This window comes from Fusarium falciforme, chromosome 13 (assembly GCF_026873545.1).
Source record: "Fusarium falciforme chromosome 13, complete sequence".
NCBI classification, from domain to species: domain Eukaryota; kingdom Fungi; phylum Ascomycota; class Sordariomycetes; order Hypocreales; family Nectriaceae; genus Fusarium; species Fusarium falciforme.
Genome location: NC_070556.1, coordinates 1,643,921 through 1,660,882, shown reverse-complemented (window position 1 = coordinate 1,660,882; position 16,962 = coordinate 1,643,921). Strand labels below are relative to the sequence as shown.

At 50.4% G+C, this 16,962-nt stretch overlaps 4 protein-coding genes across 4 annotated transcripts; 2 read left to right on the top strand and 2 right to left on the bottom strand.

The window, feature by feature from the left end:
- Positions 1–61: 61 nt before the first annotated feature.
- NCS54_01490000 (Methyltransferase type 11) lies at positions 62–1,046 on the top strand (the record flags this gene model as incomplete). Its single annotated transcript, XM_053160021.1, has 2 exons — positions 62–75; positions 146–1,046. 2 exons carry the CDS (start codon positions 62–64, stop codon positions 1,044–1,046), a joined length of 915 nt encoding a protein of 304 aa, XP_053015996.1.
- Positions 1,047–2,898: 1,852 nt separating this feature from the next.
- NCS54_01489900 (ATP-dependent DNA helicase) lies at positions 2,899–4,798 on the bottom strand (the record flags this gene model as incomplete). The annotated part of the gene is made up of 2 exons (XM_053160020.1): positions 2,899–4,368; positions 4,415–4,798. The coding sequence occupies 2 exons, from the start codon at positions 4,796–4,798 to the stop codon at positions 2,899–2,901; spliced, it is 1,854 nt and encodes a 617-aa protein (XP_053015995.1).
- A 3,872-nt stretch (positions 4,799–8,670) lies between these two features.
- On the bottom strand, positions 8,671–9,881 carry NCS54_01489800 (Hypothetical protein; the record flags this gene model as incomplete). The annotated part of the gene is made up of 2 exons (XM_053160019.1): positions 8,671–9,494; positions 9,635–9,881. 2 exons carry the CDS (start codon positions 9,879–9,881, stop codon positions 8,671–8,673), a joined length of 1,071 nt encoding a protein of 356 aa, XP_053015994.1.
- A 1,782-nt stretch (positions 9,882–11,663) lies between these two features.
- NCS54_01489700 (Hypothetical protein) lies at positions 11,664–13,225 on the top strand (the record flags this gene model as incomplete). The annotated part of the gene is made up of 7 exons (XM_053160018.1): positions 11,664–11,819; positions 11,896–11,923; positions 11,992–12,163; positions 12,223–12,359; positions 12,415–12,469; positions 12,518–12,713; positions 12,839–13,225. 7 exons carry the CDS (start codon positions 11,664–11,666, stop codon positions 13,223–13,225), a joined length of 1,131 nt encoding a protein of 376 aa, XP_053015993.1.
- Positions 13,226–16,962: the final 3,737 nt, after the last annotated feature.

Sequence of the window (16,962 nt, the reverse complement as noted above, 5' to 3'; positions counted from 1 at the left end):
TTCTTGAGCGACTCTCTCGAGTACAGTAACCTTTGATCAACCAGCCATTGTGACCGTGACAATGTCCATTTATGGGTAAGTCATCATGGTCAAATTAATGCATCTTCTCCTAGGAGAATGCGCAACTGAACTGACGCCACGGCAGGAGGGCAACTTTCTCTGCTGCAGGGTACGCCGCAGCCAGGCCCACGTATCCTGCAAGTCTGTTCAAGACAATTCTGGGGTATTATCATCGTGAGGATCCTCATGGTACGCTGCTGGACTTGGGTTCTGGCCATGGAATTGTTGCTAGGGAGCTGAGCCCCCGTTTTGCCAGAGCCATCGCCATTGACCCGAGTGCTGGTATGATGCAGCAAGGAATGCAAGCCACTGCCCAGTTCTCCAAGATCTCGTTCCGCCAGGGCAGCGCCGAGGACTTGTCTTTTCTACCCGCGCACTCGGTAGACATGGCTGTAGCCGGCGAGTCAGCGCATTGGTTCGACTACCCCAGAGTCTGGCCAGAGTTGTCCAGGGTAGTCAAGTCAGGCGGCTCACTGGCCTTTTGGGGGTACAAGGACAACATCATCATTGGACACCCGCAAGCCAACAAGATATTTGAGAGGTTCTGCTACGGCGAAGGAGATGTGTCGCCCGGGCTGGAAGGGTTGAACCAGTATTGGGAGCGTCCCGCGCGAGACACCCTCCGGGGCCTGTTGGCGGACGTCAAGCCCCCTGAGTCGGAGTGGGACAAGATCAAGCGAATCACTTACAACGTTGACAAGGACACGACTGAGGTTGCAGACCCAGAGACGGCCTGGATGAGGAGCAAGATCAATCTCGGACAGTTTGAGGCTTATGTGCGGGCCTTCACTGCGTACCGGGGCTGGATGGATGCGCACCCGGACAAGAAGAGCCGTGCCGAAGGTGGTGAGGGAGACATTGTGGACATTTTGTTTGACCAGATCCTGGAGGCGGAACCCGAGTGGAAGGCACAGGGTGATCGCTGGAGAGATATCGAGGTTGAATCAGTCTGGGGCACGTACATTTTGCTGGCGAAGAGGAAGTGAGGACGAGAACCGCGAGGTCTCGATCAGGGCGGATATTCCGCCAAGACTTGATGAAAGTGATCGACAGCCACGCAACAGATATTTATGCAAATGCAATGAATGGCCTCTGAGCCCCCCTTTTTTTTTTTTTTTTTTTTTTTTTTTTTTTTTTTTAACAAATGGAGACCAATCCTTTTGATAAGAGCTTTGCGTATTTGCCCAAATTTCAATAGTTTCACCGCCTCGTTTTGTTAGAAGATGAGCGACAATATAATGCCGACATCATGCACGATAACTGGGCCTGAAAGGGTGATCAACTTCTTGATTTATTTTGTCATCCCGGCTGGCTTCGGTTGGGCGACCAGCCTGGGCCATGGGCTGCCACGGTTGCCCCGTGTCGCATATCAAGCCCTGGCCCCACAAGTGCAGCTGCTACTGCCTAGAACAGGCAACGCTTTCATTTGTGTATAAAGAGCTGCACGACTCAGTGCATCTTTGTGACGGTCGAGGTTCCCAACGTAGTAAACCGTAACCGAATGGGTTTATGTTGGCAGTTGTAAGGGGGCGTAACGTACTGAGCGTAGGGTGGCGAATCACGTCTGATAATATCAAGAAGTATTCTTGAGTAATCAAGTTGTATTGAAAGCTAGAGAGCTATCTAGATAGGGAAGTGAGAATGAGCGAAGCTATATATACTATTCTGATTTGCTTGGTCGATCATGGTCGAACGCGCTCTCGTTCGACCTGTTCGACCATTCAAGGTTAAGGTTTCACTTTTGATCGAACGTGGTCGAACTCGTTCCCGTTCGACCCGTTCGACCACACACCACTTCCACCGGGGTCTGTTTGTTCCATTCCGAGTTCCGACGTTTTCCGTTCGTATCCTGGTTGATCTTCCTACTCGTAACAATCTTGTCATTGAGTTCTTGCTCCTCAGATAACTCTCATAAATTGACTGGTGCCATCAATGATCCCTGTGGAGCCAATTGTCTGACATAGGGGTGGTGTGAGGCTGGGTACATTTGGGAGGCTTGGCACAATTGAAGGGATAATTGCTACAATAGCGATTATGGCCCAATCTTTTGCCTTGTGGCATAGCAGCTTAGGTGCCCGCAACTGTGAGTGCCGTTACAAGTATAACTGATCTACCTACTCACTTGTCTGATCCACTTGCTTATCATATGTTAATAAAATATGGTGACACCCTCACCGGAGGTGGGGAGGGCGTAATAAAGTCCGAAGGATGTATCTCTATGTTGCGGAGGATTGCCTAGGATGAAATTTCATGCTGTATTGCTAATGTTGCTAACTCTGGATATCGTTAAGATTTTAAGAAAAAAGAGGATGGAAAAGGGGCTGATCAAGTTGCTGTTGCCTCCGCCGGTTCTGGTCGCAGACCTTCATCAAAAAACCTACTAATCGGTTAGGACTTATATAGCCTCAGGCGTGTTAGCCTCGTGGAACTATTCTTGCCATCAGGTAGCTTCTCATAGCAGAGAGATGCCCGTTCAAATGGGGCATCGATCATTAACCCCTCTAGCATCTTGACCCTCGACACCGCAACATAGCTAAGCCCTGTCTGAAAGTCCCGTTCAGACAGATCCGTCACCATCTTGTCCACCGTGATGCTCTGTGACTTGTGAACCGTAATGGCATACGATACTATAAGCGGAAACTGTTTTCGTGTGCACGCGGATGTCCCAAGAAAGAAGTCTCGCCTCACGGGGGTTAGATAAGGCGGCCCGGTAAACTTATCCATCACTATCATAATGACACAGGGCGGGTCACGAAGTGTATCAGCGCCGGGGGCCCAACCGATATCATACACTGTCCCCTGTGCCCCGTTAACCAGACCGGCTGGCTGCCAGATGTTCTAGGTCAGCATGAGACGAGCACCGATACATGCCGGAAACTGGCCAACCAGGTTGCCAGCCTGTTCAGATGTTGCCTTATCAGCACCATTACCGATGTTCTCGGCCATGACCTGGATTGCTGGCTGCTTCAGATGGACGAGGTGCTTGTAGTTGTACTCATTGACACGAGCTTTCTTGCTATAGATCCGGAGAGCAGCATCGAACTTATCTACCTCGCACTGGCTTAGCTTGACCTGCACGCGCTGGCTCAGAAGTCTCCATGATTCGACGGATAACTTCAGACCGCGCAGTTCTTCAAGCGACAGACGAAAACCAGTCTGGTCATCGCCCTGCTGCCGCTCGATCTTCTTCAAGAAGACGGTGTGGCTGAATGCCCTATACGCTATCTGGCCAGAGATCTCATGCAGGTCCTTGAGTGGCCCATCAAAGTAGAGAGGCTTGTTCGCAACCGGCGGCAGCTGGAAGAAGTCACCAACGAGGATGATGTTCATGCCACCAAACAAGTCAGCTGCTCTGTCGGGAAAGACTTGGCGGAGGCGTTTGTCAACCCACGAAAGCTGGCGCAGACCCAACATACTCTTTTCATCGATCACGAGATACCGAACGTCCCGCAGCTTCTTCTGGATAGCATTAGCACCTGCTGGCGATAGCTCTGCAAAAGCCCTATCAACAGGTAGCTGGAGGAGAGAGTGTAGGGTCGTCCCCATGATCTGGTTGCTTGCAACACCCGTGGGTGCAGCTCTCCAGATCGGACTGGGCCGCCCACCAGCGAGCCTCTGAAGATGCGAAGACAGAACCTTGATCATGTAGGACTTGCCTGTCCCGCCACCACCGTCAACTTGGAGCAGAATCTGCTCTTCGCTGCCGCTTTGGAAGTGCCCAATAAAGGTATCGTATACTATCCGCTGCTCTGGGTTGAGCGTATCGCGGACCTCTAAAAGCAGGTCTTCAACATCCATATCGAGACGATGTTGCTCAATCTGACGGCGCCAATAGTCGCCTTGAATGATTGCTGGGTCACCATAGCGGCCGATGTGGGGTGTCCAATCGTATTGGATGCCGATATCCCGTCTGCCAAGAAGATCTATTGCCTCCTGGCTTGGTGGGCAGTCGGGGAGCTGGCGGGCAAGCTCGAGCCAGTCCTCCTCCACAAGGTCAGGTTCGTGATATTCTTGCTCGAACTCATCCGGATCCGGCCGGCGTTCCTCCGCGTCAGGTGTGCCGTAGTAATCGTCAGGGTGTTGGTGATTTCCGTAACAGAATTCGGCGGCAGGTGCGTAAGAGGCGTACTCAACGCCGTTGATCTTGCGTAGTTGGTTGGGATCGCGATGTGGATGGGCCAGCATCAGCTTGACGCGGCAAAAATCACCGTATTGGTCATGCTGACGGCTAGAGTTATACCGCGGGAAGTAGTATAGAACACGAGGCTTGGCTTGACGACCCCAACGTGTCCACTTTGTCCCGTCCCTCTTGCTTGTATTCCAGTTGGCTAGAAAGTCAAGATAGGTGGTCAACCTCATCCGGCTCAACATCGTCATTCTCCGTGACACCCAAATCAGTTGAAAGAGGATCAGTAACATCTACAGCAGCAACCTCATCAAGCACATCACCGTCTTCGGGTAACACTGATATCCGCTTCTGGCAGACGGTAATATCTCGGTAACCCGGGTGGCTCTGACGCAGGAAATCCAGCCACGCCTGTAGACAGCGACGGCGTACGCGGAACTGGCGTCTGAATTGACGGTCAAGGTGGGCATGCTCGCTTGCATTCGGGGGGCGTAGCAGGATAACATCTAATTCAGAAGGTAGAAGAGGAAGTTGGCGATACACCTTGCCAACATCGCGGAGAAAGTGCACGATATGGCCACGATACTTGTATTGCTGGCCCCGGACCTGCATGACGTTCACGAACACATGAACTCGAGCGATTAGCATCTCTTCTATTCTTGTCAACTGAGGGAGGAATGCGGGGATCGAGCCAAAATCCAACTGATTTTCGTCCGAAAAAAAAAGAGGCTCATCCTCCTGTTTGTTCTTGTCCTTGGCTATGCAACGCTTGCAAACGCCGTCTTTCAAGCCCATGTCGAACCATGTCTCCTGACAGCGGACGCAGTTTTCCATCCGGTCGTTTTCCAGCTCCGTCCAGAACTTCTCCAATAGCTCCTTATCTCTGTCAGACAACGGGCAATGCGACAGATCACGCGTCCAATTAGGATCTGGGAGCTCGAAATCTCGAGGTTCCATGCCGGGGCGTTCAATAGCCGACTGCTGCAGCTGCACAGGTGGGCGGGAGTGTCTTTCCCGGGCTGGTCTTGGCCAAATAGAAGGGCTCGACATCGGAGATTCGATCGGCGTTCCAAGTCGTACGCCTTCTTGAGAAGCAATCAAGGAACCTGGTCGGGAAGTCACCGGCGCGCCTGCTCTTGTTGACGTCGCAATTGGTGTCCCCAGCAAAATAGACCCTTGTGAGTGAATTGGTGTGCATAGTTGCAAGTCTATCAACGGCAGTCCTTCTCGACGTATTGGGGATAACTCAGCTTGTTCCGCAGTACGCTTAGAGGCGAGTGAGGCTTGCCGATTCCTGCAGTCGAGACAGTTAGCCGTAAGTCTTCCACATGTTATGGAGGACTTCGTCTTCGAAATGAATTGATCTGCCGGTTTCATCTGCTTGCAATTCCTGCAAACCTTCGGTAATGGGATAGAATCAGCCATGAGGATGTTGGATTGGAGGGACGTTTTGATGAGGAAGAATGAGAATGAGGAAGGACTGCGCGTTGGCGACACGCGTTCGTTGGCAGGCCGACAGCAAAGACCGTGCACCCGCCATGACACCAGTCCATGCTGAGTGGAGACGCATCTGACCAATCCACGTCGAGTGGAGCTTTTTCAATTCAAGTTGTCGTGGTAAGAAGTTATCGTCGTAATAGATGTCCTTCGGACTTAATTATCAAATACCACAATCACATGTTGGTACCTCTGAAATGTTGTTAGTGACTCCCCCGCAAGGTTTGTAATCAGGGTTGTCCTGTTACGACCCAAGATGGGAATGGTATGAAGACGGAACATCGCACATTCCGTGCCGACCAATAAGGTTATTCGCCACATCCGAGTCGAACGAAGTCGGTTCGACTCTGTTCGACTCACAAAACCATGATCGACCAAGCAAATCAGAATAGTATATAGCTTCACTCATTCCCACTTCCCTGTCTAGATAGCTCTCTAGCTTTCAATACAACTTGATTACTCAAGAATACTTCTTGATATTATCAGACGTGATTCGCCACCCTACGCTTAGTACACCACGCCCGTTGCAACTGCCAACATAAACCCATTAGGTTACGGTTTACTACGTTGGGAACCTTGACCGTCACACCCTGTCGCGACCTGTTGTGAGCTCCATAACTCAAGAGATACTGCTCCACCGTCGTGAGCAATCCTAGAACACAAACAATCTGCATGATATAAGTGTTGAAGTATAAGTCTTAACAGTCTTCTGGGGGTGACCCATTTTTGTTTTACCAATAAGACACGTCTTAAGAAGCTTAACTAGCGAATCACATGAGAAATAGATCAAAATCAAATCAACAGAGGACCACGACCTGTCCAAGTAGATTTTCTACCCGATATCTGGCACATCCTTCTTTGACCCTGCCTGACGTCCGTCTAGTCCATCTCGTCTATCTCGCATGGTGGCACAAAACGCCGCGAGAGCACGCAGAATCTCGCCCACGAAGCATACTGAGGCACCTTTTGTCAGATATTGAGTTTGGCAGCCTCAAAAATTAACACCGAAATCACAAAAGCGATCTGCAATTCGCCCGTTGGCGGATTATCCTGGTCAATGAATGCAACCGAAGCTATGCCAAGATACTTTTGCTTTGGTACGAAGTACGGCGCCAGCCATCGGAGCAGACTAGCCACAGACGAGAAGAAACAGTTCCGGTTATGATATCACAGAAGCATACCCAGTTTGGGGGTCGGCGCGAGAGTTGATTTGCATTAAAGCATGGCCACATGTCTCGTCTATTGCAAGTCAACTGAAGATGTCAGGCAATAGACGGCTTGATGAAATTGACGCCGTCCTGAACTTGCCACGAGCATCCCGTGCGTCTCATGCCATCCGTCTGCGCCATCCAAACCTTAGGTTGCATGGATCCGATGCCAAGGTCGTTAGCCTCGATTCATCCGACAAACCGCGAGTCCAAGCGCTCAGAGAGACGAGAGGGGATCCCGGATCCTCGGAGCACTCAACGCAGCCCCACCGGCCACCATGAAAGCACAGACGCACAGTGCAGCCTGGCTCTTTTTTTTTTTTTTTTTTTTTTTTTCTCCAGGACCTTCATCCAATCTTGATCTGAGGGAATGAAGACCTTCCCTGAAGCTATGACGTTAGTGTCTTGAGTGCTCCCTTGAATTTCAAGGTAGCATTCCCCAGGACTATGAACTGTGGCGCCCAATCGTGATGGAGTTGTGTCAAGGTCATTGTCGCTCGGCACGGGCAGGGAAGGGAACCAATCCACAGAGGACGTTCGTGGATTGACGACTAGGATGACACGTCCCTTCAAGCGAGCCGTGCCAACCTTACATCATCGCTTAGCTACCTAAAAAAGTACATAGCGTCCACGACGGGCATCCGTGGATTGATTGATTCCCTTCCCTGGGCACGGGTGCATGACTAGCTGACGACCGGGCAGAAGGTCCCGCGATGAGTCGGGCAACGAATGGCTTAATTTCTCTATCTATTAAGGGTCTAAAGGTTAGTCTTTTATAGTTAAAGTCTGCTGCCAGAGCTGAGACTTCTATGTGTTTGATCCTTCGGATAGTCTCTATCCGGCTCGGATAACCCCTATCCGTGTGACACTATTGAATGAGCGACCTGATCTTGACAGTCATTAATCTCCTTCACGCCGAAAAATGACTCGTCAACATGAGCATCTACATACCGCAACTATAATTTTCAACAAGGACAACGTCCAGGATCCGGGATCTCTGATTCTGTCTCCAGCTTACCTCTCACTGCCGACCACATACGGATACAGTTCTGGAACAAATTGGCAAAAGCGTTGACCCCTTTCATCTCAACACTCCAACCCCGAACCTGCCCCTCTCAAGTAACAGTTCACTGATCACCGTTCGCCGGTAAACGATGGTAATTACACCCCTCACTACCAAGACAAGACCAAGACCAAGACCAAACCATCGTTAGCGGTACGTTACTTTGCAGGCCGCCCTGCGCATTGCGCTTGCAGTATGCGTGCTCGGATCCCACATCCCACGTGGCTTATTTCTACCATCTCAGGGTTTCAAAGCTCGGCGAACTTTATCATAACCAGACGGAGTTCCTTGCTAATGCAGCTTCAAGCCTGAAAAGTTCAGAGGAACACACTTCGTGGTTTGCAGTCGTCACGTGCCGGTACAAGTTTAGGGAATAGGGAGCGGGGCTGCACGGGTTCGCAAGCCAGCAGAAAGATGGCAACGCGCTCCGTGAAACGCGTCATGCCCGCAGCGCCCGAAAGATTACGAATCAAGCCTGTGATGGGGATGTGCATTGATGAGCATGCAACTAGTCCCTGGCCGTGGCTATCTCGAAACAGAGGCTGCATGTCTAACCCCGTAGGCCCCAGAATGTGGTAGATCGCCTCGGCATGGGTCTGCCAGCGGCAGTTCAGGACGAAGCCGACCAGAAGCTCATCAAGGTATCACACCAACTGCCCGTCAGCGGCCTGACCAGTCTGGGCACATGCCGGTTTAAGCCCGCCGGCGCAAGGGTTTTACATGGGATACACATTCCAGGCGCACTGCTGCTGCTGGTGATGCGCCATGTAGGGGTGAGAATGGGGAGTGCCGGGTTGCAGTGGAGGATTGCTCGGGCGGAATCCGGCGTCTAAACACGGAATGTGACAAACCTCCTCTCCAGGTCTCACGTTGGGTAGAGGAAGTCGTTGAGAAACGGTACCGCGATGATCCACGCCGTCATACTCCACCTTGGCAACGTCCTTATGGCCCATGGCGCTGATGCTTAAGGAGTTGGTATTGTTGCGGGTGAGGATCGAGGTGGGCACGTCGTCTGGGATAAAGACATGGTCGTCGGCTAATGATGATGGGTTCGAGACGATGGAGTGGACAGGGCAGGGGATGGGGCTCGGCCAGGGTTCGCAGTTGTTGGGTAGGGGGACGTATTGTTGGCTATAGTTCGGGAGGGAGCTGTAGTCGCTAGAGAATGGGGATCCACGAGGGCCAGGAGTAGCATCGCTACCAGTGCTAAGGTTGCCGTCGTAGACGGTAGACGTTAACAAGAGCTCGTCTGGTGATGAGAGCGGTCGTGGGGCTACACCTGATGCAGAATAAGATGAAGTCATTGGCACTCCCATGTTCTCCTTGAGTCGCACCAGCTCTTCTTCGAGCGCTTTGTTGCGGCGCAATAGCTCTTGAACGGTCTGGTCGCAGCTCTGCTTCCTCTTGCGCTCCTCCAACTCGTGCTCCAACTGTTCGATGTGCTCCTTGGTGCGGGCGCGAATGACCCTCTGTGCCTCCCGATCGTTGGCTCTCTTGCGGGCAAGCTGTGGGGGAGTCAGGGTAGAAACACCTCGGGTGTCTGAATTGTGGTGTTAGCATGGTAAGAGTAGGTTGTCTTGTTTGGCTTTGTTCCTGCGACCTGCCATGCGCCGCAGACTTCAAGAGATGGGAAGAATGGAGCAAGACCAAGAAGCAAACAAGAGGGAAATGCAAACATACTCTTTCGCTTGGGCTTGGCGGGCTCTGCTGAAGATGATCGGGTATTGTTAATTGTGTGTGATGAGGCGGGAGATGTAGGCCGCCTGAAAGGAGAAGCGGAAGAAGGCGAAGAGGATACTGCGGTGATGACGATCTCCTTCATTTTACTCTTCGCGCCCTCGATGTCTCTGAGGTTGGCGATGTTAGTATCGAGCCGTGGACTTTTAATAATGACTCCATGTCGATTTTCGGCCATGTGGAGTGACATATGAAGTATGAAGGCTCTGTTTCGCCTCACTCTTCTGCAAGAGGATCAGTTGCGGTCTTCCGATGTCTCGTGCGCGTGATCGTAGGTTTCCGCCAAAAACCACACCATCACAGAGTGCTGAGCTATATACTTGTGGGGTCCTCAAGTCCGGCGATTCCCATGATTGCTGTCACTCTCACGGGGCCCTTGACTGGAAGATAATAAATACCTTAAGATGCATAGAAAAACCTATGCACACAGAGGTATCTTTCTTCCCCGCATCCATCTCTAAAATTTTGGGAAACCGAAGAAAAGTGATATCAGTTCTCATACTAAAATATATTGGCTTTGGGGTATATTTTCTTCCCAATCAAGGGCCCCTTTTCCTAGTCACTGGGCCACTCGTGGGAGCGGCAGTGGCCCTGGGGAATCGCCAAGCTTCAGGTCCCCACAAGTAGCGATGGCGTCAGAGTTCATAATGTCATTGTGAATGGTGGTCTGATGCGGTGTTCTAGACTCTCTACGTAGTTTACGTCGCACGTGGGTACATCACAATGATATGCATATAGTGAGGGGCTTACGCTTGTGCGAAACGCTAAAATCTTGGCGATTTATCTACCCAAATGAGCTAGCTTCACTCTAAACCTCGGAGCAATGTCATAATCAGTCCGTCTCATCTGACTGACTGCTGTTGAAGTTGGAATCGGAGCGATTTGTTGATGATCCGTGTGGGCGAGTACGGTGGGCCGGCTGATACATAGGCACCCGGGGTGCCCAACTTTATCTTGTCATTGAGGCGCCCATGTATCTATTAGTCGCCCAGGAGAACATGTTCATGATATCGAGGACCTCGAGTGGCAAGCCGAAGCCGAGGTTATCCGCGGCTATGCACTCACGGATCCGACTTCTCCTTTAAACTCGTGAGGAGCGATTCGAGAAGACTGCCACAAAGGAGCTAAAGAAACTAGACGTTGACTAAAGAAAAGGATGCTACCGGTGGTTGGTCACCGCATTCCAATTCCGTCGCAGAGTCTGCGAATCCTTGCTGGCCAACATGGCGGACAGCACCGCATCAACTCCCCTCGCTAGGAACATGGTTTAGATAATGCACTGTTCCTGCTGGCCCAAGAAGATGCCTCTCCTAGCCATCTGGATTTAGAGTTTATATTTCGGCGCATCTCTTTAACTCAATAAGCATGCCTTTCCAAACATGCCCGAGGTCGGGTGTAGGACAGGAGATGTAATTCGATGAAGACGCCAGCATGGCCGTGGATCCCGCACGGACATGTGCCCCTGACAGTTGCAGTTGCATTTCAGAAATGTCGGAGCCAACGATTTCTCAGACCATGTCAGCATGGCATGAGGATCTTGTGAGAAGCTGCCACAATGGAGACAACATCCCCGGGCAAGGGTGTGACACTAGGACGAGACCGATGCAGAAGCTCTGGTATTTTGGGATGACACTGATCAGAGTCTAGTTGTGTCTTGCGCTGGGGAAGCAGTCCGCAATCATCACTGGTCCACCGCCGTCCTGATCCTTCTGCTCGCCCCCAAGAACAGACCCACACCGAGGTACACCTCACTTGGGCTAACTTCACCACCCTCGGGACCCTCGATTGCACTATGTAGTTGGCTTTGACATCTGATCACGAAGCCTTTCCCCCTTTCTTTGCAGCTCCGAAATGTCTCTTTTATTCTCCATTCAATCCCATTCAGCTACACTGAAACCCCAGGTGATCCTGACATCATAACCCCTCCCACGCCTCACTCTGCAGCTGAGCCACGCATTTTCCGAGCACAACCATGGCTGCAACGCCCTTTCAGACGGAGGCCTGGACGGAATATAGCATTGGCGTCTTGATTCTGCTGCTGGGATACTTTGCTCGGTGGAAAGCAGTGGGATTCAAGGGCTGGCAAGGCGATGACTACCCTGCGGTGCTGGCGCTGACCTTCTGGACGGTACGTATAGTTGGTTCTCCGTGTGCGAAATGTGCGAGGTCCTGGGAGTGTAGCTAACGAGTCTGGTCCCATGCAGGCGGAACTGGTGATGCTGGAGCTCATTGGTAAGGTCTCCTTGACCTTGCTGGCCGAGGCGGTGGTTCGTGGTGTTGCTGACTCCCCCTCATCCCAGGCCAGAACGGCACCAACATTGGCGTAACAAACGACATCGGCGCCAAGTTGTCCGATAGACAGCTTGAGAGGCTCGAGTTTGGGTCCAAATGCTTGTTGGCCGGCTGGAACTTCTATGTAACGCTCATTTGGTGTCTTAAGGGCTGCATTCTTTGTTTTTACCACTGCATGACGTATGCCCGTTCCAGCCTTGGCCGAGACAGTCCTGCAAATCTGCTAACACCTCTCGCAGATTCGGATTAAAGCAACAGAAGGTCGTTAAGTGGACACAAGTGGCAACTATTCTTGCTTATGTCGCTGTCATTTGTGTTATCCGGGGACATTGCACGCCGGTGCAGAAGAACTGGCAGGTCTATCCTTATCCCGGTGGTAAGTCATATCTTCCTCAGTGCCTACCCGTACATGGCACTGACCTATATTTTAGACAAGTGCACTCTTGCCGTGGCCAACTATGTCACCCTGGTGGTGCTCAACATCTCGTGAGTTAACCCCAGGCCTTTGGAAATGCGCCTTGCTGGTCGACCCAGGACCGACTTCGCCATCGTCTGCATCCCTCTACCCCTTCTGTGGAAGGTCAAGCTCAGCATCCAGCGCAAGTTGATTATTGGCCGTCTTCTCTGCTCTGGCGTCTTCATTATGATTGCTGCGCTTCTTCGATGCGTCCTGTCCCTCCGAGATATCCAGGGTATCAACGTTAGTACCATTTGGGCTATTCGAGAAACGGTCAGACACCCCTGTCCCTACACTCATGTGTCACACCACACTCTCTGCAACCCATCAAATTTATGTACTCAAGCAGACTACATATACCCGATGATCACTTCCCACAACGCACTGACTCGATCCAGTTTGTCGGTATCATCGCCGTCAACGCCGCGGCTATCAAGCCCCTCTTCTCTGCCACTCGTTGGCTCACCTCGAGCAAAGGCAGCAGCAAGGATAAGTCCAGCGGTTACCCCAATAAGTACGGATACCCTCTGGGCACTATTGACCACTCGGGTATCCGCCAGAGCTTGACAAGCAGCCGCCATCACAAGGGCATGACGGAGCTGGGCGACAACTCTAGCGAGGAGCACATTGTGCAGAAGGCCGCGTACCACCATACTTTCAGGACCGATATCTGGGCTGCGACTACCACGAGTGAGCAAAGTTCGTACCAGGACGGCATTATGGTCACCAAGGCCTACGAAGTCAGTCCGTCCAAATCGCCATTGGGCGTTCATTCTGTTATGTAAAATTTATTGGGATACTACTGTTTCGATCTAGAGTCATTATACACATGCACATACAATAAGTGTTGGACAATCCCTTGTCACCTAAATCCATCGCCAGAACTTAGCCCGATAACTTATTCCCGTAGGTCGGACCGACCCGATTCCCACGATGCCATATGGCTGACCGGAAATGCTTCCTTTTAGCCCGCCAAAAAAACCCAATTTTTATAACCACCCGAGAGGAATTATACGAGCTTCACGAAAACCTCTTCAACTATTGGATCGCCTCTCTAGTGCGCCTCTAGCTTATCGCCGACTTTAGCAAGCAGCATTAGGGATAGCAAAGCGAGCCTGCTTAAATCCTAACTTGTGAGGGGAATTTAGAGTTCCTCTTGGGAGTTAAGAAATTGCCGATACGGAGGCTGGCATTCCTAGACGCTGCAAGAATGTTCTTGACTGATTCGAGAAGTCGAGCGCATGCGGAAGGACGGTTTTGGAAGTCTGCCATTCTTTTTCACTTCTTAGCATGCGACTTGCAAAAGAAATATACATTTTTGCTGGTCAGCCACAACTCCACTCTTATGTAGCGGTCAAATAGCTCGTCATAGAAACCCTCTGCCTCCGCCATCGTCACGACTTTCAACCTCTCCATCGCCGCCGCTGCAAAACCCACTGTGCTACTTGAAAAACCTTCACCATCCAGCTCGCATACTACATCATGTAGTAAATTGAACTGCTCGTCAATGAAGCGAACGGTCCACCGCTTAATGCCTCCTCACGCCTTATACGATATGTTCGCTAGCAACAGCCCAAGTAACACTGCTCAATGGCGTCGTTGAGATTCGATGCTGTATCGTCGTGGGTGCTATTTATTTCAACTATTGCTGGTGAAGAGCTTTTGGATGGAGGGCTACGAGCTTCTCTGATGGCTGTTGATATGCTCACCATCCCATCGTCGTCTGCAGAGAGCGAGAGGACCTTTAGTAGCGCACGACGCATGATGGCACCGTTGAGAAGCCGGTTGAGGAGGGAGGTAGTGGCGATGGCTCAGTGCATTCGATCATGGAGTAAAGCTGGGATCTACAAGCCTTCACTGCCGCTGCTTAGCCTCAGGGATAGCCAATGGGTTGATGTACTTGCGTCGCTGAAGGACATGAACGACCTGTAATCTACCTAGTAGCTTTTTTCAATTACCTAATTGCCTCTGTTCTGCCGCGTCTCTCCCGATGTCTCACGATGTCTGACATTTTCTACCTTCGCGGGATTTGTTATGTGTTCGGTCGAATTCGAATCGAATTCGATCGAATCTTGGCATTCGATAGTTATCGAATCTAGGTATGGGAGACGCACTCGATTCGATTCGAGTCTGCGGGATGTCCATTCGATTCGACACGAATCTAAGGGAGTCGCTTTCGATTCAATTCGAATCTACGGGAGTCGCATTCGATAGATTCGATAGATGTCTGACTCCGGACGGAACCCAGGAAGTCTTTGTTGCAGACGTCGTCAGTCATGACCAACTCCAAGAGAACAAACAGCTCACCAACTTGTCGCCATCTATCTTCGTGTCTTCTGTCTTGCTCGCCCTTCGTCCCTAGGAAACTCCCACTCGCACGATCATCATCACAATCAGCGTTACAGTCACCGCCCGGGCCCCTCCCTCTCCCTGCTTCCTAGACGCCTGGGTTAGCCTCCGCGCCAGATTGGCTCTCTCCTCCCTCGCATCGCGACAAACACCACACTCGCTTTGAACTACCTCGTCTGTCACCTTCGACACGAACTTGCCGCACATGGCCCAGCACGGTGTCATCCCCACGCACCACTCGCCCACGCGCCGCCCGCATGCCTGGCAGATGAGTATGCCCAGGTTGGCGATGCACATGCTGGCCTTTTGGGGTACGTATGTGCGTGTTCTTGGCCCCCCCCCCCGGGTTTAAAAAAAAATAAATAAATAGAAAATAAAATTAACGTATATGATAAGCGAGCGGCGCAGACAAGCGAGCGGCGCACCTATACTGTGCACTTAAAAATAATAAACCTTAAGTATTTAAAAATAGATATAAAACAGCTAGAAACCTAAAAATAGTATTTTTAGCTATTTACTCAAAAAGAAAACTATGAGGTATTTTTTTTTAGATTTTTAAAAAATTATAGTATTTTTTAAAAAATAAAAAACATAAAAAAAACAGTGCGAATAGAATTTTATTTAATAACTTAATACATAATTTTTTAAAAAGTTTAAGAAAATTATTTTTAAGCTACTAATATATTAATAGTCCTACTTACTAATTTATAACTATTTTGAGCTTAACTTCAATTTTTAAGAATTTTTTAAGCTTATAGTGTAAATACTAAGAAATTTTAACTGCGTCGCTCGCTTGTCTGCGCCGCTCGCTTATCATGTACGTTAAATTAAATTAAAATTAAAATGTACCCAGGGGGTTAGGTAAGTGATGTACGCAACCCCTCTCTTCATCAGAGAGGGGGCTTCAAAACCTGTAACTCCTTCACTCCTGTAACCACTGTCAACCTGTAGAAAATTAGCTGTCGGACAAAAATAAGCGATCAAAAAAGAATAAGCTTTAGGCCCACTTTTAAAGTAAATATTTTGCAGGGTTATTTTTGTCAAGCAGCTAATTTTATATGGGTTGACACGGTTACAGGAGCGACGGAGTTACAGGTTTTGACACCCCCTCTCTGATGAAGAGAGGGGTTGCGTACATCACCTAATCCCCTGGGTAGGTTTCAATTCTTCTCAACCTTGATATTCGATATCAAACTCCAATCATGATATCTAATTGAGGTTGTATGGATTGGGAGTGCCGAAAAAAATCGGGGTGGAGATCACGCCACGGCCTGGCCTGCGATACCGTGAAGACAAACTCTCCTCATATCCCCGTCTCACGCGCCGGATCCGCCGGGTGATATGATGAGACCACCAACGTCGTACTAGTGGTAATTGTTTATAACCTTTTTGACGAGGGCAGACACGGCCGAGACTGTGGCGCCGAAATCAGATCACTTGCACCTGACATGACACACCGCCCGAGTTTACGGCACATTCCATTGCGACAGTTCTCAGATGTGACACCGAACGTTAGGCAGAAGATCAGATCATTTGCACCCGTCATTACACACTGTGCCGCAAAGTACATAAAAGTAGAATCAACGCCGTGCATTGTCCTGGAGCCAGCATGGTTGATATTATTGATTGATTGCCAAGTAACCATGACGATATCGAACTAACCTCCAACGAGCCATGACGACCAAGCGCTGGTGTAGCCAACCGAGGGATACCTCCGATGACTTCCCATGATGATCATATTGGGGATTATATTTGTCGTCTATTCCATTATTATGTACACATGTGTTGTTCTCGCCTAACCAACTTCAGTCTATGCATCTGGAGCAAACCATGGATCCAACCCCAAGATCCAATCTTCTAATCACGAGAAGCAACCACCTTGCGCCCCCGGAGGATCCCGAAGATACAGGATCATCAACCACCACGACTTCCGAAACTAGCCATCTACAAATGCTACACTGCGTAGTTCCGCCAAAGACTTATAAGCAAATGAAACTAGAGATGAGACCTGAAGGCCCAGGAGAGCACCTGGCCTGGCCCGACTCGTTTGTCACCGCAACGTAATGGCCAAATGAGAGGGTTAATGCGCCATTTGAAGCTAACCGCTCCGGTTACCGTGTCTCAGTGCTATATGCTTAGAGGCAATAGGGGATAGCGATTCTGAATTTCTGGC